General features: G+C 35.8%; 2 protein-coding genes and 1 pseudogene across 11 annotated transcripts in view; 1 reads left to right on the top strand and 2 right to left on the bottom strand.

Annotated features, from left to right (window-relative positions):
• Nucleotides 1-21557, top strand: part of PTPN13 (protein tyrosine phosphatase non-receptor type 13) — a 207050-nt gene that overhangs the window by 83796 nt on the left and 101697 nt on the right. For 9 of the 10 annotated variants that reach the window (XM_044224594.1, XM_044224593.1, XM_044224590.1 and 6 more), the window contains exons 4-7: nt 2-67; nt 2185-2370; nt 10329-10416; nt 19079-19642. In XM_044224594.1, the coding sequence (XP_044080529.1) occupies nt 2-67; nt 2185-2370; nt 10329-10416; nt 19079-19642 (904 nt within the window). The remainder of the gene's footprint in view (nt 1; nt 68-2184; nt 2371-10328; nt 10417-19078; nt 19643-21557) is intronic. The other variant, XM_044224592.1, reaches the window with a different exon arrangement.
• Nucleotides 8734-9246, bottom strand: LOC122889449 (annotated as a pseudogene).
• LOC122889663 (phosphatidylinositol-glycan biosynthesis class F protein-like) lies at nt 15273-18957 on the bottom strand. Its single transcript, XM_044225012.1, is given in 2 exon segments — nt 15273-15923; nt 18946-18957. Coding segments are annotated over 2 exon segments (663 nt in total).

The raw sequence follows: 21557 nt of genomic DNA, 5'->3' as shown, positions 1-21557 counted from the left end.
GATCCATATTTATTCTCTTGGAATGACTTTGTACTGGGGGGCTGATCACGAAGTGCCTCAGAGCCAAGTAAGTCAAATTGTCACATCTGTTCATCTTTTTAGAAAGCTCTTCCTTATATTTTTATGTTCTACATAATGTTATGAGGCATACCAGCATTTCTGTGCTATTTGTTCACATTAATAATGTCATACTCTCAATTAAATTATAAAGTACTAAAGGCACTTTTGTTCTCAGAATGTTCTTAGAATTATAGCAGTTACTATCTACATATAATTTAGTCTGTGAAATGTAGTGGCCTCTTCAAAAATTATAGCAAGAGAAATGGGAGTCCACTGTTTTTCTTCTAATGTAATGACTGATAAGAGGGATTCTAAATGTTGATGATTCGTTCTTGAACTAAAGTGATAATGCTTTTTGATGCAGACACATAGGAATAGTAGTTCTAACTATGTCTTGAAATACAGTTTATACTTACTACATTTTTTTCCTTGATGCTTCAAAATCATACTTCCCTAAGCCTATGGCAACAGACACCGACATTAAAGTAACACTTTCTGAAGTTTTGGGTTCTGATGACCTTTGGGCTATTTCTAGTTCTTATTTTCTAAAATAAGAGATTCCTGAAGACCCAATGTAAAAATAATAATAACTTGAAGTTGAAAATTTAAAAATAGCTATATTTCATCAAAGCAAAGATGTAACATACAGAATTAGGTTTTATTTTTGGCATGTAGAAGTCAAAACCAAAAATAACTAAGTATAAGGGTTGTTTTGGTCTGTTTTATCAAATTAAGAAGTAATAGGCATTTTAGGCTTTTAGTCTAAAATTCAGACATCCTAAGATCCATGAGAGATGGATGACACTTCAACTTGATTTGGTCTCATTTTGTATCGTGAAAAATATTGTGATTTACTCTCTCTGATTTACTCTGGTTTGCTCTCCTCAGTTCCAAGTTTATAAATATAGGTGAAAAAATTAAATTACTACTAATATTGGTGTCCTATATTGTACAACCTAACTTAGTGTAAAATGTGATCACAGCCTATGATTAATAATTTATACTTTTAAGAGAGCCAAAAATTAAGTAAACATCAATAATGTATAAATTGGAATAGAAGTATAAACTTTAACTTATATCTTGCTTTCAGAAATCACAATCATTTTACAAATATGTAATACCATTTCAGAAGTATTAAGCCCCTGTCTTGTGTCAGAAATTGTACTAGACACTTGGAATGTAATGGCCCATGCCTGTGGGGTACATCTATGAGTACAGGCATAAAAATAGCCAATTATAACAGTGTGTGAATGCTATGGTAGGGAAATGGGGGTTGCTGTGGAAAACCAGAGTTGGAGCCTCTAACTACGCTTAGAGGGTTAGGATGAGTTTACTGAAGGGCATTACATCCAAGCTGAGATCTAAAGGATGACACAACACCCAAATGGATGAGAAGTGGAAAGGAGGGTCACAGGAAGAGCATGCTTCATCAAAATAGTTGTACCAGTTTAAACTCCCACCAACAATGCTTTTCTCTTATCAGTACTTCAAATTATCAGTCTTTTTCTTTTTATCCTTTCTGTTGAGTTGTGTAGTGGCTCTTTTTTGGTTTTAATTGCATTTTTTATTATACTTACTGGACATTTGGATAGAATATTCTACAAATATGTCAACTAAGTAAAAAATCTTATATTACACTTTCTCTGTTTCACCAGCGTAAAGAGAACTTATATATAAATGATCTGAAGTCATTGTAGTACTTGAAATCTAAGTTATCATCAGACAAATTATATTGAATATATTACATGTTTTTGATTGTTAGGAAATCATTTATTCATTCAGAATGTGAATACACATTCGCATTCACGTAACTGCTTACCAAAACACTTGAATAACTGAGGAATTCCATTTCTTTATCATACAAAAAAACAAAAAACCACTGAGTTTTCTGTAATACTTCCTATCTTGGGAGAGTTATGTTAACCATCTTCTGCTAATAATTTTTTTGAGTTATGAAAAGGTAAAATGTACTAAAATATATATGCTGCTAGACAAGAAGCTCCTTTCCTTCAAGTATTTGAAGTATGTTTGGTCTCGTTCCTCTGACTCCTGAAACAGCTTGTCTCATGCTAGAGAAGATTTACACACACTTTTCAAAGTGACTTTTCCTTTCTTTATATTCAGCCTATCAAGCTTGGAGATCATCTCAACAGCATCCTGCTTGGAATGTGTGAAGACATTATTTATGCTCGAGTTTCTGTTCGGACTGTTCTGGATGCTTGCAGTGCCCACATCAGAAATAGCAATTGTGCACCTTCATTTTCCTATGTGAAGCAGTTGGTAAAACTGGTTCTGGGAAATCTTTCTGGGGTAAGCTACAGTTTCAGCTGGTACATATAGTCATATTTTAAAATTTAGCAAAACTCTTTTTAAAGATACGGTAGGCAGCATTTTCTCAAGGAAGACTAGGAATAATACATTAAATTCCTTGTTCTAATGTTAGTTGTTCACTTGAAACAGGACTTAAAATTTAGAAGCCCAGTGTAATAACTTAATCTCTTAGATTTTATGAGAATTTGTCCTTTTTTAGAACATGTTAGACTGAAAATGTCTGCTCTTGCCTCCTTTCTTTATTTTTTTTATTAAGTTATGCTAGTCCCCATACAGTATATCATTAGTTTTTGATGTAGTGTTCCATGATTCATTGTTTGTGTAGAACACCAAGTGCTCTATGCAATCTGTGCCCTCCTTAATACCCATCACTAGACTCACCCATCCCTCCATTCCCCTCCCTTCTAAAATCCTCAGTTTGTTTCCCAGAGCCCATAGTCTCTTGTGGTTCATCTCCTACTCCAATTCCCACCCCCCTTCATTTTTCCCTTTTTTCTCCTAATGTACTCCATGCTATCCCTTATGTTCCACAAATAAGTGAAACCATATGATAATTGACTTTCTCTGCTTGACTTATTTCACTCAGCAGCCCTCTCCTCCAGTCATATCCATATTGATGCAGAATTTGGGTACTTATCCTTTCTAATGGCTAAGTGATATTCCACTGTGTATTTGGACCACATCATCTTTATCCATTCGTCTGTTGAAGGGCATCTCAGCTCTTTCCACAGTTTGGCTATTGTGGATATTACTCCTATGAACACTGGGGTACTTATGGCCCTTCTTTTCACTACATCTGTATTTGGGGGGTAAATACCCCAGTAGTACAACTGCTGGGTCAGAGGATAGCTCTATTTTTAATTTTTTGAGGAACCTCCACACCGCTTTCCAAAGTGGCTGCACCAACTTGCATTCCCACCAACAGTGTAAGAGGGTTCCCCTTTCTCCACAAATTCTCCAACACTTGTTTTTCTTGCCTTGTCAATTTTTGCCATTCTAACTGGTGTAAGATGGTATCTCAATGTGGTTTTGAATTTCCATGATGGATAATGATGATGAACATTTTTTCATGTCTGTTAGCCATTTGTATGTCTTCTTCAGAGAATTGTCTGTTCATGTCTTCTACCCATTTTTTTACTTGATTATTTGTTCTTTAGGTGTTTTTGAGTAGTTCTTTGTAGATCTTGGATATCAGCCCTTTGTCTATAGTGTCGTGTACAAATAACTTCTCCCATTCCGTGGATTGCCTCTTTGTTTTGTTGAAAGCTTTTTATCTTGGTGAAGTCCCAAAAGTTAATTTTCACTTTTGTTTCCCTTGCTTTTGGAGAAATGTCTTGAAATAAGTTGCTGTGGCCAATGTCAAGGAGGTTACTGCCTATGTTCTTTAGAATTTTGATGGATTCCAGTCTCAGATTGAGGTCTTTCATCCATTTTAAGTTTATCTTTGTGTATGGTGTAAGAGAATGGTTGAGTTTCATTCTTAGGTACATAGCTGTCCAATCTTCCCAGCACCATTTACTGAAGAGACTTTTTTTTCCATTGAATATTTTTTTCTGCTTTGTCAAAGATTAGTTGACCATAGAGTTGCTGAGGGCATCACATTGCCTGATTTCAAGCTATATTACAAAGCTGTGATCATCAAGACAGCAGGGTACTGTTGGGGTCCGTTATCAAAGGAACGAGACTGAGACAAAGTGAAAGTTATGCAAAGTTTTATTCTATGCCAAGCATTAAAAGTCAGACTGATCAGCCAGGGGAACGAGACTGAGACAAAGTGAAAGTTATGCAAACTTTATTCTATGCCAAGCATTAGAAGTCAGACTGACCAACCAAGGCCGTCTCCAAAGAGAGCGACCACCCCCAGCTTACAGGCTCAAGAATTGACTGACCCCTCAGGGCAGCCTCTAAAGAGAGCGACCCCTCCCAATCTTACAGGCTACCTTTTATTGGGTAAAACTGCAACTCATATCTTGGTATCTCAACCCACCAGGTTTGTGTGTTTCTTGCTGATTGGCTAGTTCCATCTGGTCTGGTGACTTTTTATTCAAGATTACCCTATACCAGGAACTGTTGCAAACAGTACTTTCCAGGAAGGCTTAGTCAATTAACATATTCAGTGTGAATGATAAGATGGTCGTCCTTCCCAAGATGGAGTCATTTTGGTTTGGGCAAGACCTTCTCACTGTTACAAACAGTACTTCGTACTGATTAGATGTCTCCATCTGGCCTGACTCGTCCTTGTATTCTGGGCTCTGTTATCAGGAACCAGCTGACTACATTTTACTGGTTTCCTGGACTTGCTTTTAAGTAAGTTTCTCCGGGGGCGGCAGGGTCTATTTTAAGTTTACTGCACAAACAACAAAATGGCTATTTAACCAAGATGGAGTCCCTCTGGTTAAATAGGCCCTTACAGTACTGGCACAAAAATAGACACATAGATCAGTGAAACAGAGTAGAGAGCCCAGATATGGACTCTTTCTTCCTTTCTTACATCATAAGGCGCTTCCAGCAAGTGGTCCTGTCTCTTGTGAAAAATACATTGTCATACAAAATGGGTTTTAGCATTAATAATGAACTTTCTCTTACTTTATACACGTTTCTTGGCCACTTATTTGTCTGGACCCCTTAAGTATTCCCAAAACTCTCCCTATCTTCTATGGATACTGTCATCTGCTGTGAAGGAAATAATATATGCTTGTATCCCCACAAGATTGCCCCAAGACCTGGACTCTCTCATTCTCTCCCTTGCCATAGATAAGAAAAATCCCAAGAACAACAAACCCTGTATCTGTAGTCCTATCTCTGCAAATCATGTGTAATAGTAATACTTTATCTGGGACAAAAAGACATGAATATGGAGCACTTGGATACTCCTTGGTTTTTGATATCTGATCTAGATCCAAACTTTTTCTGCTCTTACCCTGTAGAGTTGTGGTACCTGAGTGAGGTCCTTCTTTCTGTGAACTACAATTTGCCACTGTCACATAGTGTTCTTGATGGCTTCTTACTTGTAAGTTTTGCTCTCTTAACCAGGATGTTATATGGCTGGCAGGGGTATATCCGCATTCCATGCAGTTTGCTAGTTGACAAGAAACGAGCTCATAGATTCTTCCAGGCAAATAGTTTGTAAACTGTACCCTGTGCAGCCTTGGTACTTCTATGAAAGGAATATGGGTAGTAGAGGCTGAGTGAATGGGTTCTTGCATGCTTGTTTCTCCTCCTTAACTAGAGCTGCTCCAGTCTTAATTTACTTATTTGTTTATATTCCTGCATCTGATTTTTTTTTTTTAAACAAAGGTGAAGCTATGAAAAAGCTATGAAAGCCACCTATCCAGAGCAAAGTTTCCTACGTATTATCAAATACAGTTTTGTTTTTAAAAATTCTTTTGTGATCGGGGCACCTGGGTGGCTTAGTGGGTTAAGCCTCTGCCTTGGGCTCAGGTCATGATCCCAGGACCCAGGCTCTCTGCTCTGCGGGAAGCCTGCTTCCCTTCCTCTCTCTCTGCCTACCTCTCTGCCTACTTGTGATCACTGTCTGTCAAATAAATAAATAAATAAAATCTTTTTTTAAAAAATTCTTTTGTGATCAAATAAGTTTGAGGAAAACCTGTATAAGAGCAATTAAAATGTATTTTCACTACAGAATTTCTTGGAGCCTTTAATATACTAGACTATATTACTTACCTTCAAGAGTGATGCATATGTAGATAAAACATTCCCCAAACTTATTAGGGTCTCTCTCTTTTTTTTTTCTTTTTTTACCGATTTTCTCATAATACTAATGTTCCATAAAACTTCCTTCGAGAAATAGTGATCTATACTAATTCCTTCACTTTTTAAATAAGGAAATTGAAACTCACACAGTTTATGGGACACACATTTCCTATTAGTCCAGGGATCTTTCTATTTTACCACATCTCCTCTAAGACTTGCTGATTTTATCCCTATAGTAAAATTGCTGGAATTATTTTTTTTTCCTTCTTTCAGTGAAGAAATAGTCTCCCTTGGAATTCTGTTGTCCCTCTAATAGTTGCCTGTATTTAAAAAAAGATCTTCATCTCTTTACATGTAGTATTTAAGACAGTTTATTACAGTAACTAAAATTGCTCTTCTAAATGTGAAACCTGTCTGGATACTACATAACGTACAACTTTGAATAAAATACTTGCTCTACCTTCTAGGAGCTCTTATTTAAAGTTCTACAACCATTTGCTTAATTACAAAATGCAGAGGAAGATATGAAAAGCAACACAGGAAGAATTTTAAAAGTTACGAAGTTTTGAGGGGAAGTATATAAGTTATGACTGCATCGAAAAATAGCGATTTGAACTAGATCCAGCCTAAATAAATGCTGTGAATAGTCAAGAGCGGGATATATTTGAGGAGCAGTATTAAGTCTGATATGGGGTGTGTTGGGGGATTGCTGAGTAGGAGAGAAGAATAGAAGGGTCAGTCAGAGTTAGTATACGGATAGCCTGCCTTTCCAGAGGCAGATTTCTACTAAGAAGAAATAACATTGTTCCCCTCATCTTTCCGTTGCTCTTGCTAAACTCCTGGTCATCATCCAACAGACAGAGCTCCAACAGCTACCTTTTTTTTTTTTTAATGTTTGTTTTATGCCAGGCACTGTGCTAAATGGCTTATGTGCTCTTCCACTTTTGCTCATCCTAATAGTCTTAGGTTACGAAAGATACTTTGGCCCTCGTTTTAGAGATAACAAAACTAAAGTTTAGAAAGATTAAATAATCTGCCCATGACCACACACTTCATAAATTATAGACACAGTTGGAGCCCAGATCTCTCTGGCCCCAGAGCCTAAGCTGTTGGCCGTTTTGCTCCTCTGACACTGTTTTGCCTCCAGGAGCTAAGAGAATGATTTATTTTTTTGCTCAGCGTGAAATTCATTTCAGATGACCATCACTCTTATCTACCTAAAGTTAATCAGCGTAGAATGTAAAGTCTGCAGGCCAGCTTACTTGTCTTGGTTCTTCTACGGATTTCATGTTACAGCATCTTTGACCTCGATTTCACTTATCTGTAAAATAGGAATAGTAACACATACCATCCACTCGTATTACTGGACAGTTGTGAAGATAATGTTGAGGAGCTTCTTCAAGGTTCTTAGAAATTTCCTTACTATTTATCTCTTTGTCGGCAGTACAGGGTTAGTAACCCTACCACATATGAGTTTTGAGGATTAAATAAAGTAAGTAAAGCCCCTAAAACAGTGCCTGCTTTATACTAATTGCTCAATAAATGACAGCTCTTATTAATAGTAGTGTCAATGCAGGGATTCCCAGATGCAGGATGCTCCTTATCTCCTCAGTTACTGACAACACAGTGCAATACACTACAAATATCATTTAGGGGCGCCTGGGTGGCTCAGTGGGTTAAGCCGCTGCCTTCGGCTCAGGTCATGATCTCAGGGTCCTGGGATCTAGTCCCACATCGGGCTCTCTATTCAGCAGGGAGCCTGCTTCCTCCTCTCTCTCTCTCTCTGCCTGCCTCTCTGCCTACTTGTGATCTCTCTCTGTCAAATAAATAAATAAAAAATCTTCAAATATCATTTAATTTAAAGGATGATATCATTCCAGAAATATTTCCATTTAAGTCTTATAAGTAGGGAACATAATACCTTGAATATACTACCTTAAACTACTACCATAAGTGGATTTTTAATCCATATTCAAACAAGTTTCACTAATGGAAGAATATTAAAATGATTATATATCTATGTGTATAAACAAATATGTATGCATGCTCTTGATGCTAGACTTTAATATCTCTTCATCATTATCTCTCCTTCGTTTATTTCTTTTTTTTTTTCAAGATTTTATTTATTTATTCGAGAGAGAGAGAGCATGAGAGGGGAGAAGGTCAGAGGGAGAAGCAGACTCCCCATAGAGCTGAGAGCCCAGTCTGGGACTCTGTCCCTCGACTCCGGGATCATGACCTGAGCCAAAGGCAATGGCTTAACCATCTGAGCCACCCAAGCCCAGCTTTCTTGAAGCTTCTACTCGATCATCTAAATAAACCCAGTGTTCTAATTTTTCATCCCTTATGATGTGGAATTCGATCAAATTTGATGCACTTTTGTTTTTTAAAGGTTATATGCTTTTTTCCATTAATACATTTTTTACGCTTCTATTTTTAATTCCAGTATACTTAACATACAGTGTTAGATTAGTTTCAGGTGTACAATATAGTGATTTAACAACTCTGTACATCATTACTCTGTGCTCAGGTGCTCATCATGATAAGTGTACTCTTAATCTCCTTTACCTGTTTCACCCATCCCCTCACACACCTCCCCTCTGATATGCTTTATTTTATTAATTTTTTAAAAAACTCTTTGCTAATTAATCCTCTTATGAAATATCTGCATAATCACCACAGATAAAGTCACTGCAGAATCTTTACTCCTTTTCTGTTGTCCAATCTCCAGCTTACTACTAGACACTTAATTTCTTTTTGCCAGCACCAACATTGGCTTTTGCAGTCCCCCTGACTTTCTTCATTCTGTTCTTGTGTTTCTTTAGCTGTTTTCTTGAGGTATTTTTCTTCTCATATGGGCCATGTCTTGCAAGTCTGATTTGGGTTCATTTTTCTTTGCATAATCTACTGAATCATAAATCATGTCAAAGCCACTTGTCTTGCCACCACGAAAATGGGCTCTGAGTCCAAACACAAAGATGACATCTGGTGCGGTTTTGTACATTTTGGCTGGCTTTTCCCGAATTTCTGTCTTAGGTACTGTTGCCTTTGTGGAATGAAGAACATCAATGACCATTTGTTTCAGCTGAAGAAGTCAGTTGGTCCGAACTTCCTGGACTGGACAGTTACTGTGTCATTCATGATGGCAGCTGAGGTTCAAGCAGCTAGGGAGGAAAAAAGTGATATGCTTTTTTTTAAAAGATTTCATTTATTTATTTGACACACAGAGAGAGATCACAAGCAGGCAGAGAAAGATGGTGGGAGGGCGGGGGTGGGGGAAGCAGGCTCCCTGCTGAGCTGAGAGCCTGATGCAGGACTCGATCTCAGGAACCTGAGATATGACCTGAGCCGAAGGCAGAGGCTTAACCCACTGAGCCACCCAGGCGCCCGATATGCTTTATTTTAAATGAGTACCTTCAGTAAAAGTTATTAAAGCATAAGACTAATCAAGCATTGTGTTACAAAGGATATTCAAAAGATCATTGACTTAAATTTAATTATCATCTCTCAGTATGTCCTTTTGGCTTAAAGCATTTCAAAAATGTCACTTCTGGCAGGAAAAATCTGGAAAATTACTTTTGAAAATAATTTAAGTCAATACCCTCAGTGCTTAGTTATAATCAGGAGAAAGCTTTATTATACCAGAATTAATGTGTTTTTAAAATCATAAACGAACTTGAGCAATTAACATAGTTATCAGACAGAAGACTCCTCTAGTTTATTGTTTTCAGATGGGGCTCATTTTAATTACTTCGGTTCAGCTAACTTTGTTTCCTAGTTAGTAAATAATTCTTCTGTCTTGTCTTTCATTTCCTGAAGATGGATTGGCCAGAACTGAGCTACATAAATCCTGTGAAGAAAAACAAATTAAGAATAGCAAATGTGGGGGCATCTGGGTGGCTCAGTGGGTTAAAGCCTCTGCCTTCAGCTCAGGTCATGATCTCAGAGTGCAGGGATCGAGTCCCGCGTCCGGCTATCTGCTCAGCGGGGAGCCTGCTTCCTCCTCTCTCTCTCTGCCTGCCTCTCTGCCTACCTGCGGTCTCTACCTGTCAAATAAATAAATAAAATCTTAAAAAAAAAAAAAAAGAATAGCAAATGTGGAGTGTTTTACTTAACACTGTACTCTCTAAAAATTGTCTAACTGGTGTCATTCTGTAGATAATTACCATGAAAATGAAGGGGAGATTCTTTTGTCAAATTTGATTTTTTATTACTGTGTACAGACAGATCAACTTTCCCATAACAATGAACAAAAGCCTGATCGAAGTCAAGCTATTCGAGACAGATTGAGAGGAAAAGGATTACCAACAGGTAAGAGTATATTAGTAGGAAATCTTTAAGTTTTAATCTTATTTCATTGTTTCTTTTAATGAAATCATACTTACCTGGCTTTGAAATCTGATAATTGTGACCATAATTAGAACATAAGTATGCAAGGTGGAGACAAGGAACAGACAGGAGCACTAATTGTATTAATATAGAAACCCATTAAAATTATGCAAAAAACATTACTAAGACAGAACTCCCACAGTAAATCATTTCCTTTCCAACATTATTACAGTAATAACATTTATTTACTTTATCATCTATGTCATGGAATTTTATATTAAAAATATATTTTAAAGCAAGGTGAAACAGTACTGAATCAATGTTTCAGAAAGCAACATTATTTTTGCTGCCATTTTCTATTCTAGTTCTTTTTTTTGATGGGACTCAATGACCCTCTAAGTTAATTTTAGAACTCTCTCTATATTTGTGTGTATATAGAGAGAGAGGTCTTAGTAAGGAAACACATGTATAGATACATCTTCTTGTAGGGAATAATATTTCCCTTTTTTAAATTATTATGATGTTCAGTTAGCCAATATAGAGTACATCATTAGTTGTTTGTTTGTCTTTTTTTTACATCATTAGTTTCTGATGTAGTGTTTAACAATTCATTAGTTGCATGTAACACCCAGTGCTCATCATAACACATGCCCTTGCTTTCCCTTTAAAGATTTGAGATATGCTATAGTGTGAACCTTGGTGCCAAGAAGAGCGGCACTTTGTTAATCCATCAAATTTTCAGTAAGACTCCTGTTTTAAAATTGAGTAATAGAAAATTATAGTTAAATGCCAATAGCAAGTAGAAAGTTTTTTTTCCAGGAGACATAATAAGCATTTTATAAGTGAATTAGATTTCAGTGATTTCTGTTTCTCTTATTTATCATGTTTCTAATTTCTTACTCCCACCAATCCTTCTCCCTCCCTCTCTGTCTGCGTCTCCATTCCTCTCTCCCTTCCTTCCTTATTTCTTTTCCTATTCGTTACTTACTTTCTGGAATTTCCTTCTATCTTCTCCTATCATTAAATGGCCATGGTATGGAATTGAAGTTGGTTTGCTTGTTTGTTATTTGTTGAGTTAGTAACAATAATGTTATATTATTGATTATTAATTTTTAAATATGCTCCATTTTTTCCTAAAAATCAGAAATGTTGCTATATATATGAGACCCCCATTTTATCCATATCCAACATAAATTTTAGAAATTTATAGAAAAGAAAAAAAAAGAAAAGAAAAGAAAAAAAATTACTCTGCTATATTTAGTTTACCAAATTTTATTTTATTTTTTTTTTAAAGATTTTATTTATTTATTTGACAGAGAGATCACAAGCAGGCAGGGAGGCAGGCAGAGAGAGGAGGAAGCAGGTTCTCCGCAGAGCAGAGAGCCCGATGCGGGGCTCGATCCCAGGACACTGGGATCATGACCTGAGCCGAAGGCAGAGGCTTTAACCCACTGAGCCACCCAGGCACCCCAGTTTACCAAATTTTAAAGACTCAAGTGTTAACATAGACTATTTTCTTACTGTAACAACAAATATATCAGAAGTTTTAAACCAAATTATTAATGCCTTTTGTGATTTTTTTATAATATTAAGAAATATTTAATATTATTGTCTAATAGCTCTTGAGAATTCTTTTGACTAACGGACTATCCAAATGCAGATAATCTAGAACTGACACAAGTAACTTTAAAAATTTAACAGAGAAATCTGTAAATGGACTGTCAATTGATTTTATTTTCTAATAGTCCTATCCCTTTATTGAAGAGTTACATCTTCCCTATATCAAAACTCAAGGAAATTTGTAAGGAATTACAATTTGTCATTTAAGATACACCAGATTTTGTTTATATTCACATTTTGGGTAGAATTAGAGGTCCTTACACTTAATAGCCTTTTTGAGATCAAGTGTAATACAAGAGAATTCTTCAATTCTCCTTAGGCATTGCTTTCCACAGCAGTATTGCTCAAGGGCTGTCTTAATTTGCCTTCAACACATGTATAAAACCACATCTCAAAGACCAAATTGACATAATGTACTAATTATACTCATTTAAGACAAACAATTAGCAGTTAATAGTCAATGGCTTATACTAATGTAATATAAAAACCTTAAGATTAAAAAAATGGAGTTATGAAGAAGAAATATTTTTAAGGACCCAAATATTAGTTTTGGGCAGTGCAGTTCTTCTCTGCCAGTGGTCACTTGTAACAAAGAGCCTTGCTAAACTACATTAGTACGAAAGCATTCTCTTTGCAAACCAACCTGAAACCTTTATGTACTGATAGCTTTAATTTATTAGGCTCCTGGCTGTAGTTTTCAATAAAGAAGATGTCAAAATGGGCATTGAGATACAGAATTAAGTTAAAAGAAGTAAACAATTTTAGGGATAATGCGTTGTGTCTAAGTGATTTGATTCTTCAACTGAAACTTAACAATAACATTTTTTTATCTACGAGTCAATGACCTTGAAAGGTCTCTCTTTATATCTTACCTCAGATCTGTTAACAAAAGCAAAGGCCTAAACTTGCAGGCTGTCTGCCCCCATTTTGTTATTTTATACTGCCAGTGCTGATAAAATGGCTTCACTCAGCAAAAAGAAATCAAACATTTCCTGCCAAGCTTAAGGCGGAAACCTACACCATGATCAGATCAGCATGATAGTGCTTCAGAACTTGGGTGTATTGACAATATCATGTTTCTTTTTTGTGTGTACTTGAACACACTTGTGAGGACAGATGGGGAATCGGGAAACCTCTTTTAATACTGAAATGTCATTTTGAAGTTAGCTTCTAAGAGATGCTTAAGTCTTTTGAGTCTTGTATGAGGGGAAAGGTGAATGATGATATCCAATTAAAGCTGATGTTAATCATATTTAACAAATATAGTTAAAATGTACTTTACAAGGGAGATTTTTTCCAATTTGACTGAAATAAATGGAATATGTCCTATTATGAAACATTTTTATGTTCTTAAAATATTTTATTTGTATTTATTTTTCCCCCATTTAGTTTTTAGCAAGATATGTATTCTCCAAAAGGAGAAAGTTTATAGTTTGATTTTCTATTTGGATACTTGTATATAATCTAATGTTGTTTGTAAACTCTCTTTGAACTCAGAGTCTTTTCAAGAGATGTAAAATCCACCTATAGTCACCATTTATCCTGTTTTGAATAATTTGACTTTTTAAGTAATAGGATCTAAAACTTTTGTAGGAGATCTTTTGATTTCTGGTTTCATGATTTCCTCTCAAAAGAACTTTTAATTTCCCCCTGGGTATATAATGATATGCTGAGGAAAATAAAACAAAAGCAAAAGGAGGCAGAATTTGGAATTCTATGTTGCCCTTGTTCAGAAGAGCTCATTATATTTCATTGGGTGTTAGTACATTTATCCTGTCATCTTTAAAAAGAAGGTATAATAAGTAATGTCCGCAGCATCGTAGATGAAGGAAGTGAGAAATATGGAAATTAAGTGGCTTGCCCAACCTCATGGATTGAATTTGGTAAAGTTAGAATTAAAACCCAGGTGTTTTGACAGTAATCTTTCTGGTAGATTACACTACCAAATTGGTTTTAAAAGGTTTCAAAAAGTTATGTAATAATCCATTCTATAAGCATTGTTTTGGAATGTCTTTAATCAAGAACTAGAAATACAGAAACAGGTAAGACATGGTTTCTTATGTTACTGTTCCAGTTGGGAGTGGAGTGAGGAAACAAGTGGGAGTGATGACAGATATCTAATATAACAGATAATTTTAATATAGCGAAAGAAATGTCCCAAGAGAGGGCCAGCATGCTCTGTGAGTATAGTGGAAGGAGCTAGTAACTGTCCCAGGATGAGGAAATATTAAAGAAGTTTCTACCTGAAACCCTTTAAGAGTCGCTCCAGTGGCATTGCCTTCAAAAATAACATTAACTTCCTGTGATCAAAATGGGTAGTGAGGACAGCACAGCTATTAGATGTACTTAATGATTTCAGTGCTGTTTATTGCCTGTTAAATAAAATAATAATAATAGTTGAGCACATGTTCAGAAAGATTTGGAAAGCAGGTATAGAAATTGCATTTTACCTAGGCTCAAATGAAGTTAGCAAGTAAGGAGCACTGGTACTAACAACAGTTCATGGTTTTCACTGGTCTAGCAGCCTATGCACCTGATAAAATGAGCCTAGAATTCGTTTCTCCTCATTTAAAGAGCCATATTCTATAGCTGAGCTCTCATTTTTAGTTCCCAGATTAGTGAAACATTTTCAGTAGTACTTTAGCAATATAAGGCAACCATGATGATATGTGATTCTATATATATTTTATCCACTTGTGAAGTGTTAATCATGCAATTCCATATCCAGATGTACAGCTGAAGATAGGATCACTGATAGGACAAAATGCATTGAGAGCCTGTTAAGAATATGTGATTTAAAAAGGGTGTGTTTGTACAAGCCAAAATCCACATCTCTGTTGCCTAGATAAAGGTATATCTCCTTTTTCATCCAAAAAAACAAACAAAACAATGAATCTTGGAACATTGAAAAATAAATAAATAAATAAAATTACAAAAAAGGGCGGGGAGCAAACAAAAACAGTCCTAAGATATTAGACCCACTGGAAAAAGCACTTAGCTCCAAACGTTTCTTTTCTTTTTTATTTTTTCTATTATAAATATTTTATTTCAACTAGAAGGTACAATCTCTCAGGGGTTAGAAAAGCACATCATGTTGTAACTACATAAAGAAAAAACGGTGCTATAAATGGAAATGCCTGGCTTAGACCCATATACATGTGTCTGCACAGTCTATATGGAATCTGCACAAAGAAATGTCTTCTCTCCCTTTGCTCCAGTTAATTGTTCTTGTATGTAAGTTGCTTTTTATTCCAGTGTATCCACAGTGGTGAAATCACAAGGCCAGCCATGTAGCCAAAAGTCACTCCAAGTGTACAGGAGATGGGCCGTATCTGCGACAGTCTTTCCCAATTGAGTGCACTAGAAAAGGCCCCAAGCCATGTTCCTATAGAGCTAGAAATTGTAATGATCTGAAGACTGTTATCCCAAATGGTGACTCCATTTCTACTGAAAATTCTTAACCATGCTTTGATGTTTGGTTCTAACAAACATGAAAAAGGTACAGTAGTAAAAGTAGACAAAATAACTGCAAATGAAAATGTTTCCAACACCAACTCTGTGAGTGGTACTCCATGTAGAACAAAATTTATGTGAAAGAAGAAAAATCACATAAGAAATTAGATACAGCATTTCAAAAATCTGGTCATCTTGTATGATAATGAACTTCTTTTAATGGATGTATTTGGTTTCACTACTAAATATAATACTAGCTTGACGGCAGTTACAAAAACAGAACAGATGCCCAACCATGTCAAGTGTGTTTCCAATATTGAAAAGTTCTCCAAGAAGAACGATGGACTGAAGATGCTTAGGATAATTGAAAATCTGCATAAAAGATGGGTATGCAGTAGTCTCTTGCTATCAGTTATCTTTCACACTGTTTTGAGAGGCTGTCTAACTCTCCTGCCTGTGGAAGAGAAGCAGGGGTTACTGCCTCCCACCATTAGGTACGACTGTCTTCCCTGACCCTTAGGCAGGTGCAGGCCTGTGAGGCCCAAACATCTCTTTCCTACCACTACCTTTTTCTTTCTTCAAAAAGTGATCCACACTCAGTTTCTCCCTTTAATGCTTTTGTGGCTCAGAGCTCTTAGAATTTTACTTTAGACCATGTCTAACAGGTATATACATATCACTCTGAACTTTGTTTCACACCTTCACAATTTGTTGCCCATTTTCCCAGGAGTATCAATCCCTCCCAACCCCTTCTTTCTCTCACACTCCTCTTCCTATTTGCCCATTCCTTTGTTTATTTTATTGGCTACTAGAAGAGACCTTATTATGGTTAAAAATCTTTTATAAATAATGGTCATGGAATTTTAAGCTGGCTATCATAATGGGATTTTCAGGCATGTAGAGCAAATTGAGAAATAGTTAAATTTGGCGTATTTTGTAGAAGCAGAATAGGAAGGTAGTGCAAACTTCTAAATGAATTATTTTCATTACAATTTTGTACTACCTTACAGAGTCTAAAAATGGTAATGTTCTAGACTTTTCTTTTAACTTTCTGGACTTCCAGTAAGTAGGAATTGGGAATATTTTTTATATCTACTAATTTGCATAAAGCAAAAGCTTAGCATTTTTAGAGCAGTAGTTATCCAAGAGCCACCTTATTAGCAATTAGTTTTAAGTCTCCTATGGTTGGTGAGAAGACAGGAGAAAACCGGTCTTATAAAGAGATGAAAGTATTTCATTAAGTAGCTGTCATCACCATCGGTTGTTGCTGAGAGATAAGTAAGATATAGATGCAAAATATCTGTTGGATTTAGCAGTATGGAAGTCATTAGTTTTACAAAATGGAAGTTCCCAAGGTGTGGAGGAGTTGGAAGTTGACTAAAGTCAGTAGAGTACTAATGGAAAATAAGAATTTGGTGACAAAGGGAGCTAGAAGGAAACGTAGTAACAGGGGAGAGATTTTGTTTATTATAGAGATACTAATGGGAATGACTCAACAGAGAAGGGAGTTAGTTAAGATTGAGGGCAGACATTAACCAAAGAAGTAAAATCTCTGGTAACATAAAAGGAGAGGGGACTGGACACATATTGGGAAGTGGCCTTCAACTGGTAGAAAATTTCATCTTTTGAGACAAAAGAAAAGATAGACAGACACAGGTAGATGTATAAAATTAGCCATGGGAAAATGAGAAGCTTTCTTTTGACAGATTCTATTTTCTTGATGAAATATGAGACAAGATCATCAGAAAAGAAAAGACAGAATTAGTGTGGGGAATTTGAAGAATGAGGAAAAGTGAAGCATTGTAGAGAGTGAGTGAAATTACTGTCAACACATTGATGTTGAGGGTCCAAAGTGTTTGACTGTGGATTTATGATGTTGCCAAAATCCTCATTTGTTGGATTTTCTCTAAGTTTTGGCTACTTTTTGGGAATCAAGGCAATAAAAGAAGACAGATTGTTGAGCTCATCTATGGTTGTATGATCCTTAAGTCCTTTCAATTCTTATTTTTTACTTAATTTTCAAGAATATCTCTGTTCTCTATTTCTTAATAAAAAATTAATGAGTTTCAATATGAGGTTTGTTTAAGAATGTAATTTACTTCTAAAATACTATAACATAGATGTGTTTATCAGTTTTAAATTAGATTAGAAGCTAGAGTGTGACAATCTATGTCTAATTGTGGTGTGGTATATTCTCAGTGTTCTTTATATGACATGGCCCAAATATTGGTGTTATCCTTATCTTCACTTAAGTGGATCCATGTCCAGGGAAGATGAGTTGCAAGAAAAGCAAAATGTTTGAGTCTAATTTTCCAGTAAAGATTTATTTGTTGACCATTCTGAAATGAATTCCCTTTTCTAAGATTTTTAAGGTGAAATGTGGAGTCAGGGAATTAAAGCTTATTGCTATCACCCTGAAGAAGAAATTGACTTATTCGGATGAATTACTAAGCAATTTATTACTACTAGGAAAGTTTTAGTCATTATTTTATATAGTATACATAGCAAATAAGTAATTAAGAGGGATCACAGAAGGTTAAAACAGGAGATCTTCAGTGTTTATGGGCTTTTGGGTTAGTAACTCTGAAGTATTTTTCTACATTTCTTTTCCTATAGTGGAGTCATATACAAACATACATATACATATATATATATAAAATATACATATACAGTATACATATATATGATTTTTTGTGTTACTGACTCTGAATTACAAAAATTAATTTCTGGTTGGACATTTTTGCTGTGTCTCAATGCATTTGTAGACTGGTGCCATAAAAAAAATTAGAATGCTTTACTGATTTTTAACTACATCAACACATAAGGACTAAAGAATAAAAGGAATTAGTACTTAATTCCAATTGACAAATATTGATGCATTTATGTTCAAGAGTAAAAGCTATTTTAATACATGATGGTCTGCCCTGGAAAAATTAAGATTCTTACATAATTTAAACAATCAGATTATCTGGATTTCAAACAGTCAAATTTTCTGAAAATGTATTTAATCATAATAAAACTTTGATACTTAAGAATTCCAAATGTTGCGATCTTTTTTTCATTCAGAATATAGCAAGAATTCTGTTTCTTCTTTAAAAATATTTAAATAACCAGAACATACCAAGTCTTCATGTTGAAGTGATATGCAGTTGAATTATATCTTTAGAAGTTAAAGAAGTATACTCTACATTCTATTATTATCCCAAATTATTTCATGGATTAAATTAATATTCTGCCAAAATGGATAGTATCAGAAACTTTTGCCTATATTTTTTTCTTTGTCTATTTTTAAAAAGCAAATAATTCACCTTTGATGAATATAAAATGCTACTACTCAAAAAAGTAAGTTCAGTACATTATTGTTTTCACTGGGTAAGAAACATTGGACTATGAAAGTTATACAAACATAGCATCTCTTTCCACTTTCATTATTACTACCATCCATTTCATCTCTTATCCTCCATTAGGAAGATCTAGGAAATTACCAGCACTTTCACTGTCAATAGTAAGGTTACATTCCAGTTATTTTCTAAAACTTCTGTGCATACATGATAGATTCTTATCATTCCAGGAAGAAGCACTACTTCTGATGTACTAGACATACACAAGTCTCCATTCTCTCAGCAGACCTTTCTTAACAAAGGGCTTAGTAAATCTATGGGATTTCTGTCCATCAGAGACACACAAGATGAGGAAGATTATTTCAAGGACATTTCATCAGATAATAATTCTGGACACGAAGATTCTGAAAATGCCTGCTCCCCTTACCAGTTCAAAACTAGTGGCCCAGAAAAAAAAACTCTCCCTGGCATTGATGTGCTTCCCAAGAAGAAGATTTGGGCTTCATCCATGGACTTGCTTTGCACAGCCGACAGAGACTTTTCTGGGGAAACTGGTGGATTCCGACAGTACCTTCCTCAGGCAGTAACAGTACGGACTTCAACTACTCCTAGAAAAAAGGAAGCAAGATACTCGGATGGAAGCATAGCGTTGGATATCTTTGGCCCTCAGAAAGTGGATCCAATGTTTCACATGAGAGAATTGCCCACTTCCTCAGCAATATCAAGTGCTTTGGACCGAATTCGAGAGAGACAGAAGAAACTTCACGTTCTGAGAGAAGCCATGAATGTAGAAGGTCAGTAATTTTGTATGTGTTTGAGAGAGAATTGATATGAAATATTTAAAATTGTGTTTTGAAATAAAGAAGGGTTATTAAACCATTCCACAAGTCTTATTTCCACTGCCAAAGCTTTATACCATGTTGGCCTCTTCTCTGTCAGTCTCTGTCCTCTCCATCAAAACCCTAATCAAACGACACTTCTCATCTCTAGTCGTCTCTAGTCATCTAGCCATCTCTAGTAAGCATCCCAGTCCAGGCATTGTACAGCACTTAAATATTTTGGGTAGCATGTTTTTAGATTGTAAACTTCTCAAGGCAGGAGCAATGTTTTCTACTTGTTTTACTCCTCCTCCACAGCACTGTGCATCTTGCACTCTTTTTTTTTTTTTTAAGATTTTATTTATTATTTTGATAGAGAGAGAGAGAGATCACAAGCAGGCAGAGAGGCAGGCAGAGAGAGAGGGGGAAGCAGGCTCCTCGCTGAGCAGGGAGCCCGTGCGGGGCTCAATCCCAGGGCCCTAAAATCATGACCTGAGCCGAGGGCAGAGACTTAACCCACTGAACCACCCCCTGTATCTTGCACTCTAAAAAGAGTCTTCCCTACAGGACTGGTTAATGGAAATAAGAGGCAGTAATCCAAATCAGCAATTCTAGGGAGGCAAAATAGCCTAGTAGGAGTGCATTGGCTCTCAGACCACCCACTTCAAAAAAGAAACATAGGGAACACAACTTTTGGAGGACATAATTTGTTTGGTCTGGAATGAAGTTTTAAATCTATATTTTAGAAGTTATGGTGTGTAGGTTTATAGATTTAGAGGCAGACAGCCCAAGCTTGAATTATTTACTGCATCAGTAGCAGTGTGATCCTTTCTTCAGCAACTGGGCTCAATCCCTTCAAGGGTAAGTTACCCCATCTGTAAAAGGTAATCAACAAAAGTAGATTCGGTATTGAATGCAATCATAGTATCACAATATTAGTATGAGGTGCATAAAAAACAACTTTATCGATGATAAATTCTTATTTGCAGAGCGTAACTCTGGTTCAAAAATACCTGATTGGTACATAAATCTCAATGTATTGAGTAGAATAATGTTAGACATGGATAGAGGCCTTTTGAACATAAATAAATGGAAGAGAAAACAAAATTAAAATTATCAATCTAATCCTCTACATTTTTGAAGTAAATGTCTCAATGCATTTATAGACTGGTGCCTTGCCTTGTAGACAAACTTTGGGACATAGCTGAGAAAGAACTTTAAGTAAGGTGTTTCTAGTTCAACGAGAGTAGTAGCATAATAAAGGGTCATATTCATTTTTAAGGCCATTGTTCCAGTGAAATATTTTTTAGTTTTAAAGTGCTCTGCCACTGGTTTGTTCTGTTACTTAAGGTTAAGTTTAGCTCTGGACTGAACATAATCTACACATTGTGCTTTACTTCTAATAAAAGAAGTTTTGCTTCTTTTTTTCAATTCAGGAAATGCAAATTAGCAATGAATTTGAAATTATAAAGGAGATTATTGAACACTTAATTGATATTATGGGTATGTATGCATGAGCATTTAAAGAAAACACTAGAGACACCTGGGTGGCTCAGTTGGTTAAGTATCTGCCCTCGGCTCAGATCATGATCCCAAGTTCCTGGGACTGAGTCCCGCGTTGGGCGTCCTGCTCAGGCAAAGAGCCTGCTTCTCCCAGTTGCTCTGCCTGCTACTCTGCTACTTGGGCTCTCTCTCTATCTCTCTGTCAAATAAATAAGTAAAATCTTAATAAATAAATAAATACATGTGCTGCCGAAGTGAGCACTTAATAAATAAATAAATAATTACTAGCCAGCTTTATGAGGTGATTGTATGTAACCTTGATCTGAAAACTTTCAAGGACAGAAAATAGCTTAGAAATTTGTTATATACATGATTTTACTGTTTAACT

Source organism: Neovison vison, chromosome 11, assembly GCF_020171115.1.
Source record: "Neovison vison isolate M4711 chromosome 11, ASM_NN_V1, whole genome shotgun sequence".
Taxonomy (NCBI): domain Eukaryota; kingdom Metazoa; phylum Chordata; class Mammalia; order Carnivora; family Mustelidae; genus Neogale; species Neogale vison.
This window is presented reverse-complemented; position numbering and strand designations above follow the sequence as displayed.